The sequence below is a fragment of the Rhamphochromis sp. 'chilingali' genome (assembly GCF_963969265.1).
Source record: "Rhamphochromis sp. 'chilingali' genome assembly, chromosome: 22".
NCBI lineage: Eukaryota > Metazoa > Chordata > Actinopteri > Cichliformes > Cichlidae > Rhamphochromis > Rhamphochromis sp. 'chilingali'.
The window spans coordinates 6,986,796-6,997,654 of record NC_137950.1 but is presented as its reverse complement, the minus strand read 5'-3'; the positions used below and the strand labels follow the sequence as shown (position 1 = coordinate 6,997,654).

The 10,859-nt window shown below is 42.9% G+C and overlaps 2 protein-coding genes across 4 annotated transcripts in view; one reads left to right on the top strand and one right to left on the bottom strand.

The window, feature by feature from the left end:
- The first annotated feature begins 1,180 nt into the window (after window positions 1-1,180).
- On the top strand, window positions 1,181-4,615 carry sox8a (SRY-box transcription factor 8a). The gene is made up of 3 exons (XM_080873431.1): window positions 1,181-1,817; window positions 2,575-2,828; window positions 2,922-4,615. Exons 1-3 carry the CDS (start codon window positions 1,408-1,410, stop codon window positions 3,695-3,697), a joined length of 1,440 nt encoding a protein of 479 aa, XP_080729557.1. The 5' UTR covers window positions 1,181-1,407; the 3' UTR covers window positions 3,698-4,615.
- A 2,122-nt stretch (window positions 4,616-6,737) lies between these two features.
- The window catches only part of LOC308390325 (arf-GAP with dual PH domain-containing protein 1), a 40,683-nt gene continuing 36,561 nt past the window's right edge, over window positions 6,738-10,859 (bottom strand). For all 3 annotated transcript variants that reach the window (XM_080872216.1, XM_080872217.1, XM_080872218.1), the window contains exons 8-12: window positions 10,189-10,272; window positions 9,893-9,955; window positions 8,224-8,295; window positions 7,916-8,144; window positions 6,738-7,732 (exon numbers count right to left, since the gene is read on the bottom strand). In XM_080872216.1, the coding sequence (XP_080728342.1) occupies window positions 7,704-7,732; window positions 7,916-8,144; window positions 8,224-8,295; window positions 9,893-9,955; window positions 10,189-10,272 (477 nt within the window). In that variant the 3' untranslated portion in view covers window positions 6,738-7,703. The remainder of the gene's footprint in view (window positions 7,733-7,915; window positions 8,145-8,223; window positions 8,296-9,892; window positions 9,956-10,188; window positions 10,273-10,859) is intronic.

The following is a 10,859-nucleotide window of genomic DNA, read 5'->3' as shown; positions in this document are numbered from 1 at the left end:
GAGAGTTGTTCTGAAAGAACACCTTTACACTATGATGAAACATTTCCGTCCTAACAGGAGTGGTTTCCTCCAAACTGACCAAAGGGCATGAGGTGTCTCAAGAACCAACCGAAAGAACTATGGAAGATTTTGGAGCGGCACTGCTCTCCAACGCCACTTTAAAAACACCAAATGAGGGAATATCTTTTGGAAGAATAATGTTCCATCCCTCCAGTAGTTTTCCAGAGACTTGGAGAATCCACACCGAGGTGCACTGAGGCTTCTCTGTGGACGTGTGGTAGCTCAGCTCCTTAGACTGACTTTTCCATTAACTTGTCACCTGCTTGCAGTAAACGATGTTGTTTTGTAAAGTATAAAGAGTAATGAGGTGCTTACCGATACATTTAAAAAGAAAATAACAGCTGAAGAATAAAGAGTAGCTACTGAACAATGAAATAAATCAGTTATTCATCTGGGAATTAGCTCAGCAATAATAGCTCTAAAAAAGAAAAAGAAATTGAAAGGCAAGCAGTGGAACAGGTTTTCACACCTCATAGAATCCAAAAAAGAGAATAAATGTGCATGCAGTTATTTTTAATAATGGAATACATTTACATTTACTTACTGAAGGTGGTGCTGATGTTTTTTGTTTGTTTTTGTTTTTTTATCAACAACAACTGTGGTATTGGTATCACATCAATATGTAGCCCACTGAACAATGTTAATGTTTTTTGCTTTATTTGTGTGAAAAAAAAATATCTCAGACATGAACTGTAGAAAATATCTGATTCTTTGTGTGTTGCCTATGATGTTTTTAATTTATTGCCTATATCACATTTAAACAAGAGAAGCTTGGCACTTTTATATTCAATTACTTCAAAAAACCCAGTTTCAAAATACATGAAATACATGAAAGTGATTTGATGTGATAACTAATTATTGTGGAAAGTAGCAATCACAGTGATTTGGTCATTAATATGTGTTCAGAATGATTCATCTCATAAATCATGACATGCTCTCCCCTAGTTAAGCTGGCTTTAAAAGATAAAAGAATCAGAGTCAGTATTAGTATCAGTACTGGCCTTGGATTTACTTGGATACCAAAGTGTGCAGTATCACAGCACTCGACTAACTACTCAGGGGCTCTGAAGAAACTCAAGCTTTGCACAAGCCAATAGGACAAGAGGGGTGGAGTGACATGAGCTCTAAAGTGCTACAAAGAGTAGAATGTAACCGTCCCTCGTCAAAATTTGCGTGGTCCTGGAGGAGGATGTGAGACGGAATGGAAAAATTCAACAGACCAAATCCGGGATTTTGGTTATTTACGCGGGGTTACACTCTTTCTACAAAGTCGCGCGTCTTTACGCAACTAGAGAGCTCTTTGGGATTTTGGAGGGTGGGGGTCAGTAGATCTTTGCAGCACCAAACATGACTGAGGAGAACAAGCCATTGTCACAGCAGGCATGCAGTCCAGCGGGAACCGACGGGTCTGCGTCCCAGCATGGATCGGATTCAGAGTCTCCGGCCTCTCCGGTAAGGCCCGAAGCGAAGGAGGCAGCGCGCCCGCCCGGGATTACGCCAAAACTGGAGAGCTGCTCGGAAGACGAGCGGTTCCCCACCTGCATTCGCGACGCTGTGTCGCAGGTGCTAAAAGGTTACGACTGGTCGCTGGTGCCTGTGCCCAGTCTGGGGGAGAGGGGGCTGAAGAGTAAACCTCACGTGAAACGGCCTATGAACGCGTTCATGGTTTGGGCGCAGGCAGCGCGGAGGAAGCTGGCGGACCAGTATCCACATCTGCACAACGCTGAGCTCAGCAAGACGCTGGGAAAGCTGTGGCGGTGAGTACACCTGAGTTTCATCTGATGAGCACCTGCACAGTACTGAAACACTGCGCTGACTGAACATGACTGATCTCTGGAGTTACAGACTCTGGACTCCTCCATGCATCTGCATTTTTGTAGAATTCAATAGATTTTTTAAATTACTATGTTACTGTGTGTTTTCCCCCCCCTTTTTTTTCATTACCACGATTATGTAATGTAAATCTAATATCATGACAGGCCTGTTTTATTCACTGAAACAAACAAAAAGAACAAAGAATTCCAGTAAAATGAGAGAAAACCTGCAGATTGTGCATAAACAAAGCTATTATGGCGGGAATATCATTTTGTGGTTGTGGTAATACACACTGAGGAACCACTTCATTGTGGCTTTATCTGTACAGTACAAAAAAACAACTGCTAGTTCATTTGTCATGTCTCAGTAACTGTAGATTTTTTAAGAAAAGGAAATATCCATATTCTTTATTTAAGTAAAATAAAGAAGTCCTGCGTTAATGCACTTATGTAAGTAAGTATGTAAGTGGGTATTTCTGTGATGGAGTATTCATATAAAGTAGAATGAAATGGAAAATACACAAAACTGTAACATGTATAGAGTTCTTATGTGATTACTTATGTGAATAACTGTAGTTATTGACATCACTGATGAAAGAAGCAAGGAGTCTGTCAGGTTTTTTTTTTTTTTGGTTTTTTTGCTTCCTGCTGTGTTTGAAATGCCAGCGGTTGTTCTCTGACTTGTCCCTGTCCTCCTCAGACTTCTCTCTGAAACAGAGAAACGTCCCTTTGTTGAGGAGGCCGAGAGGCTGAGGCTGCAGCACAAAAAAGACTACCCAGACTATAAGTACCAGCCTCGGAGACGCAAGAGCAATAAACCGGACCAGGGCGACTGCAGACCTGCGCTGGTCCAACAGCAGCAGCAGAAGCAGGGCTTATATAAAATGGACCCGGGTGTGGCCAGGCTGGCTGGCACAGGGGAAGTGGAGCAGCATTACCATTCAGACAGAACAGGTGATGACACTGTGATACTCGTTTCGTTTCTTTTCCCTTTTTTTAGTTAAATGTGAAAAAGCTGATTAAGGTTCACTTGATTTTGCGTTCCAGGTCAGTCTCACGGGCCTCCAACACCTCCCACCACCCCTAAAACAGACCTGCACATGGGACCCAAACACGAGAACCGTCAGTCTGTGGACACAATGAGCTCCAGCACTGCTCCTCCTCCCAACCGTCAGAACATCGACTTCAGTAACGTAGACATCTCTGAGCTCAGCACTGACGTCATCGGCACTATCGACGCCTTCGACGTTCACGAGCTCGACCAGTACCTGCCTCCAAACAGCCACGGTGCCACTGTTCTAACCCCGCCAGAAACCAGCAACCCCTCCGGTACTTTCATCCCACCCAGCACCGACTGTCACACTCCCAACATCCAAAATTGGACGTCCAAAATGTCTGGTGGGACTTCCGCTGGAATGCCGCTAACCTCTTCCAATTGTGAGACCGACGGGCTGCACAAGGATGGCGGCCAAAAACCTCAGATTAAAACTGAGCGGATGAGCCCGGGTCACTACAACTCCTCAAGTCCTCCACCACGGTCAGACCAACCTGAGTATACATCCCTGGGTTCGGGCATCTGTCCTTCCTCCACCCCTACCACCTCCTCGTCTGCCAACCAGTCAGACTACACCGACCTTCAAAACTCCAGCTTCTACAGCGCTTTCTCTGGTTACCCCGCCAGCCTGTATCAGTACCCATACTTTCATTCCTCCCGCAGGTCTTACACCACCCCACTGATCAACAGCCTGGCCTTGGCACCACCTACTCATAGTCCTCCCTCTGGCTGGGAGCAGCCCATCTATACGACCCTCACCAGGCCTTGAAGAAGACAAAAATATATAGCCATATAGACTGACTTCTAACAGACCAAAATCTTTGAACATTGATGATCATTGCCGGCTGTAACTCACATAGTGTGTCATATATTGCTGCATTTGTTGATTTTCAGGCAAAAAAACGTTAGCGTTTTTGCCACTTTGAGTACAAACACCTGCAGAGTGACATTTAAACCCGCCCTGGACACCAAAATGTTCCACTGAAATGCCACACTAATGAAATTTCAGCATGAAAGTAGCACCTATTTCAGACAGGGCGTTTTATAACACTTTTCCACACTAAAACGTAAATAGTTTCCTAATTTTTATACACTTTTATTAAAGTCACTTGGAAAGTGACGCGTTTCCAAAGGGCTTCTTATTCCTTCACCAGTAAGAATGTGATTTACATCGACATGACCAGGAGATTGTAACTTTTCTTAATTAGATTAAAAACAGGAGACCTGCAAGCCTTAAAGGCCCACGCCTGCTTAACTGTTTGGTATAGCATGTGTTGCATTTCGTGGTTATGTATAATAGTTGGACAAAATAAAAGATGTTTTGCTGAATTTGTAGTTTACGTAAAAGGAAGTTGTACCTGTGAGCAGGAGTTTTGAAGCCCCTCTTGGTCCTATCAGTTGTTCTCTGCAGACCCGGTCCCTCCTGCTGCTTCATTTCCACTGTGACAGCTGCTCCTGCTGAGTTTCCTGTGAGGAGATTAGTTAATTTCACAGTCCAAGCTGCGGCTGTCCTGTCCGTCAGCCACAAGGTTTGATAGGCGGGACAGCTGTGTGAGGTTTTCACAGAGGCACCGCACAAGAAACACACAAATTATTAAAGAAGAAAGAAATGTGGGTAAAAACAAGTCCTACACTCAATGGCTGTGTAGACCTGCTATACTGACAATAAAAAATAACCAAAAATGAAGCTGAGGTTGTGCTTATTACGTCCATGTAAGGACTGCAGTGCTGTGAAGCCGCAGGTTCACTGAGAATGAATGTTTGCCACATGTTCCAGCCACTCAGTGACCGTGGTATCTTTAGGACAAACACACCCGTTTTTAAACACTTCCTGTGTGGGTCTGAGCCGGCTGCTGCAGCTCAGTGGCTCCCTGTCTCAGCAGTTTACCGTGACAACCCAGGTGCCAACGACAACAAGGGCGCCAGACAGAAGAGACATTGATTTATTCACATGTGCGTACGGCCCTGGAGCCAACGTGCGGACGTTTGTGGAAGAGTGGCGAGATCATCAGGTGACATTTGCACCAACAGACCTTCAGTTAAGTCTTTATTCTGTGGTGAGTGTGCAACTTCACACATGCCAAGCTCCATTTGCTGCTGACCAGTGAGCCCCATCCACTGTAAAACAAACTGAGCTTCTAACATGTCACTTGAAAATTCAGGCTGTTTATTTGAGTTTAAAGGAGGGAACTGAACATCTATCATTTCATTCAGTGATCCCTGTGATGAGTATGTCTTAAGTAGGTCCACATGAGGGGAATTATGACATTTTGCTTTCTCACTAAGAGAGACATGAGCATATTCACACCACCCTTGGCTCTGGGTATAGTGTTGCATTCGATGGCAACTGTGAAGCTGGGATTTCTGAAGTTCTCCAGAAAAAAAAATAGTGGAAAAAAACAACACCAGAAATTGACTTTCCTACTCAATAACTTTCAAGGTTATTTTTTTTAAGGCTTCTACCTCTTTGTATCATTTTTTTCAAATTGGGAACTCAAAAACTAGGCTAACTCTCAAATAGCGTTTGAGCTTCTAATGATTTTAATTAAATATGTCATCAATTAAAAATGTCACTCAAGCTTTTACCAATCGAATAATCAGTTTTGATTTTGTAGTCATGTGATCAGTAACCATATGATATTAAGTGTTCCACTGTTTCAGATGTGTAACAGTCTGGGGTCAAGTAAATGAAGTCCAAGTCACACACCAGCCTAGAGAACAGTCGACAACCATCTCGCAACTATAAGAAAATTGTTGTGCTCCCTGACCGGTTGGCAAGTGGTTGCTGGAGGTTGGTGGTAGTTGCTCTGAAATCGATTCCTATATATTCACACATATCAGTGCAACCACTGGTTGCAAGGAAAAAAATGTGCATTTCCCGCCTGGTTGCTGATTATTTTGGCTGCTAACAGATTGCCACAGTTAGCACGGAAACACACAGGAGCTAGTGAAACTCTAAAAAGTGTGTCATAAGCCAGAAACAAAGACCGTCTGGCTTTAAAGTAAACGTTACTTTGAATGCTCTCTGGTTTGCACGACACATTTTTTAATTCTAAAAAGGATTGGCTAGCATTGTGTTTGTGTTTGCAGATAAGTAAGGGTCTTCCATGCAAACTATGGGCAACTGTGACTAATAACCAAAGCAGAAAGTTTTCACTGAATGACAGCCAGCAACCTTCTGCAACCATTTTCCAAGCGGTCAGAGAATATATGATTATATTATTATATTTTACCTGTGACACCAGAGACACATAAGGATGTGTCGATTTCAATATAAAACTACCTCTCACTCTGACAGTGGTTAACACTGCTGCCTCAGAGCAAGAAGGTCCAGTAGCTGTTCACGATGTGGACTTTGTATGTTTTGTCTGTAAGTTAAGAGAATGGATCTCCAACTCTCTTTCAGTAATTTCCCAGCAGTGTAGTATCCTTCTGGACTAAAGTGTCAGTCTATTTTTTTTGCCATCTGTTTGTACAAACTGCTTCAGTTTACATTAATGTCCCCCACATGCTCGCACATGATTCACATCGCCCTGTGAGCAGTGGCGGGGTGATAAAAGAGCTCCACCTAGTGGAAGAATTGGGGAGCACTGGCAGCCATGCTCAAAAAGACAGTACTTTCAACAGGTGTATTTGTGTATTGCTGTCAGCCATGGTTTAGTTTAGACTTTTGTGCACCAATCAGGATTCAAGGTTACTTGAAAGCAACAGCAGATGGATCAGTGTGTGGAAAACTGTTGAAAGACAACAGAGAAGAGGGAACACGGAGGACAATCCAAAACACCGGCAGCTCATTTCAGGATCCTTTGTATTGATTTTATAATGAAACAAACTATCACTGTGATTTAAGGATCAACACAACCATGTGTCTTTAAAACAAGATGCAAAGATTAAACGAAACGTCTGTAGAAGTGTCATATAAATTACAATCCTGTCACATTACAATCCTGGAAAGCAGCGATAACCGTCTACGATGACTCAGTATGTTCAACAGTACAAATAAATAAGAGAACATCTGTCAGATTGAGGTTTGAAAGGTAACCCTGCCTGGATGCAGATATGCCACCTCGTGCTGCCGAAACAGCAGAGGTGCTCACTGAGAGATTGTTGTGTGTATGTTTGTGTGTTTCGTATGCATATTTGTTGTTAACAGCACTTTGCAGATTTCAGGTTTACCAGGGTTTTAGTGCGGGAGGTTCAACCTCACAGTGTCCTCAATGAAAAACGTCGCACGCACACAGAATAAGCCACTGTCATCAAAACTGTACATTCAATAAATTAACAATGCATTGTCTTTGTTAAGCAACCAGTGAAATGACTCTAGATTACATAATTACATTAGATTACAGACAGAATGAACCATTCACAAGACAAAAAATTCTGGGTGGGAAGGGGGAGGAGGAGCTTGTTGCAAGGGGAAGGGTCCACATGGCTGAGGAGAGGAGAGGAAAGGGTTTCTGATGTGATAATGTACAACACAAGGTTGGTAAGCGCAAGAGTGATGACATCATCTACCCTTTGGCCTTGGATCACCCCATGAGGGGCCTCGAGTCCCGTTAGAGTTTTAGGCTTCCTACACGAGACAGACTGGAGTCCTGCCGGTGTTTCCTTTCCTTTCTTCGTGTTTTCCCATCTCGGCCCATCCCTAAAACCCCTCGTGACCCATAAGACCCACCCCGCCTCTTCTAGCCATGGTCAGTGGTCGCACGCTGGGGCCGTCTCTGATCTGAATGAGACCGGGCTGGTCCAGTTGAGCGCTTGGTTTCCAGCAGATTTCAAGGCTTGTGTTTGAAATGGGCCTCCACTGCAGGGACACAGAGAAAACGACTTTCAGTAACAGGAAATTCATTTTTTTTTCGTGTTTCGCTTATAGTCCGTATATTATGGTAGGATTTTAAAGCTTTACACATTCCCTTTCCCCCACAACAAAACATGCAAAAAAAAAAAAAACAAAACATTTTAGGACTCTAATGTTTTACTTAATGACCTGCATACTCCTGTGGCCTCATTGGTCGATTTATGACCCTCTGGAAAGCGGCTATCCAGTCCTGTTGCTCGGCCTCGGTCTCACAGGCAAAGAGGAACTTCCTGTCTGGCGTGACGATGGTGATGCCGTGGTTCCAGTGGTAGCCCTGTGTGGACGGAGGCAAGCCAGCCAGGACAGTGTAGCTGTTCTCCTTGCTGCCGATGAACACCTCCCCGCGGGCGTAGGCATCCTGAGGGACAGAAAGACAAACTAAGCAAGCCACAAATGAAGCAAATCAAAAGGTTGGGTCGATGCAGGGCTCTTCTTACCAGAGGGTCTTTGAAATACATGAGCCGCCTGTCATCCATCGTAAACCACCTCTTCTTGAAGCCCTCAGTGTGCTAACGCAGAGTAAGACAGACAGTACATTTGTTGAAAGGAGGGAGACAAATGCACATTTTTGTCACTTATCATAAGACATGAAGATGAAGTTTTGTTGTAACTTGCAATACTCACTCCTCCCTAAACTCAAAGAAACTGCTTCCAATACAGGTAAAGAAAAACAATCATAATTTTACCACTAGGGAGAAAAAAGCTCCAAAATTCCAGAATTTCTTCTTTCGTTTTTAGCTTTTATAATACATACTGTATATAAAAGATTACATAGCCACTGTGACTCGAACTATTAGGCTGTCAAGTACCGTTTTGTGGAATCAGACGTCAAGATGTCATTAACAATTGTTGGGTCTTACTGAGAAACTGAAAAATGCTGCAGCATCAATCACAAAGTAGCCACGCCCTAAATCATATTCTGATTCGTCGTTTGTTTCACTTTAACAAAGTCACCATCATGCTGTATTAAACCAAACTAGTATCTGAGACTATTTGAGAAAATAAATTGAGCGAGCAGATGACTCCTACACAGCCATACTTCTTCTTGCAACCTATAGACTGTATACAAAGGATGGATGGAGCTTCCTGGTCTGAAAAAGTGAAAGCCATTCTTTCTAATGGTCAACAGGAAGTGACTACAAAAAACTGGGTCTACACAGCTTTGGCAACAAGGGATAAGAACACCAAAGGCAATTAATACCGTGTTTGTTTCAATAAAAGAAATACTGGAGAGAAACTTAATCCAACAATAGCAGGTGTAGTCAGTAGGGTGAGTGGCATGAGAGAGTGCACTAGCGTGTTTTTGGAGCAACCTAAATCCAAATGGGAGAACCAAGCAATAAAGCTCCAAATCTTTTTGGATACAACATGAAGCTTATTTTGTAAACAATGTTCCCGGTTTGATTTTTGGGTGACTCGATTTTATAATTGACAAGTAGCTAGCCTATGAGTGTACACTGTCCCTAAGTTTCTTAGCCTCAAGCACCCTTCACTTATCGGGTCAGGTTTTAATGAAAGTCAAAATTCCAGCTTCACCTGACAACATTAATAAGTATTTTTTTAATATTTATAATATATGCTATGATCAGAGGAGTCGCCCCCTGCTGGTCATTAGAAAGAATGCATTTTAACTCCCTTTCATTTTCAGACTGACAAATTACGCCCATCTTTTATATACAGTTAATGAAATCTGCATTTGTTCCATCACTTTCACTACTGCATTTTCAAACTTACATATTTTCTTAAATAATTAATTACAATTTACAACACAGCTAGCCTTAGCTTTAGGCATTACTCAGACTTAATTAGGTCAGTCTGGTTTATGGTTGTAATGGTTCACAGAATGAGAAAGAAGAACAATAATTGTAATCGCTAATGTTTACTTTTTTTATTGCAGAATTCTGAACAGATTTACTCCCTTGAGCCTCCATAACCTTAAAAATAATTCCAGCAGAAGAAACCAGGAGGCTAAAAGATTAGGAACCAATGCACTACTCTGAACCTGGAGACACTTTGGCCATATTTAGGTCACCTGAACACTGAAACTCAGGTGTAACTGATACTATCATCCTTAGTTCACTATAGAGGGATGACTACAGCACCAACCTTCGGACCCGTTTTCTCCATAAAGCCTTCCTTCATAAAGCTTCGGGTCAGTTTGGGCACCAGCTGGAGCAGCAAATAGACAAAAGAGAATCATGTAAAGACAAAAGAAAAAGCATGCATGAAATATTAAAAACTGCCCTTATTTCAGCATGGACATGTGCAGTGGGATCAGAGGCGTCAAGACTGCCATGCAGTAGAAAAGCATCATGAACAGACACCTCTGAGAATGCTGTTTATTTTTTGAAACTATAAGCTCAGTAACAGTGATGCGCATGCTTAAATCACACCATCCTCACCTCTTCGTCACTCGCTCCCGGGAAGGCAACCTGCAGGTAGTGGAACCTGGCAGCTCTGATAGCATTGAACCAGTCGACCATCTCCTGCAAAGGACAAAAAGCTCTCTCAGTGGAACCATGCCCTGCCACACTTCATATCTTATTCATTCTAATCCGTCATTTCTGTTCTGAGTAAATAAAACAGATTTTGGATGAAGGTATCTGTCACACACAGCAGAATGAATTCCAAGGCGTGCGTTGCTGCGTGGAAGCTGCAGCGCTGTCGATAAATCCGCTACAAAACGTGAGAGTGACAGGGATGCTGAATGAACCCAGTGAACCCTTCCTGTGACAGCAGGCAGGAACTCTAATGCACCAGCAGAGGGAGCAGTGCACCCTTTGTCATTCTTACTCCACCAAATGGCTTTAAAACCTCTCCGTTTCTTCTCTTTCATCTGTTCAGCTTTGATTATGTCTCCCTCTAATTCTGCTTCAGCCCCAAATCCCAGTAACGTAGCAGCAACATGAGGCTCAGCAGTGTAAAACTCTCAGGAACACACACCGTCAGTTTAAAGGTTGAAGTGCAGAATTGTATTCAGGGAGGAAGTGTAATGATGGACAGCTTATCTTACACATAGCAGGGCTATAAGATGTCAGATATGGTTGTTTGTGTTGTTCAGTAAGCTAACGGT

Coding starts and splice junctions, on each gene's coding strand:
- sox8a (XM_080873431.1), top strand. CDS start 1,408: ATGACTGAGGAGAACAAGCCATTGTCACAGCAGGCATGCAGTCCAGCG. Junction 1,818..2,574: donor ACGCTGGGAAAGCTGTGGCG/GTGAGTACACCT, acceptor TGTCCTCCTCAG/ACTTCTCTCTGAAACAGAGA. Junction 2,829..2,921: donor TTACCATTCAGACAGAACAG/GTGATGACACTG, acceptor TTTGCGTTCCAG/GTCAGTCTCACGGGCCTCCA.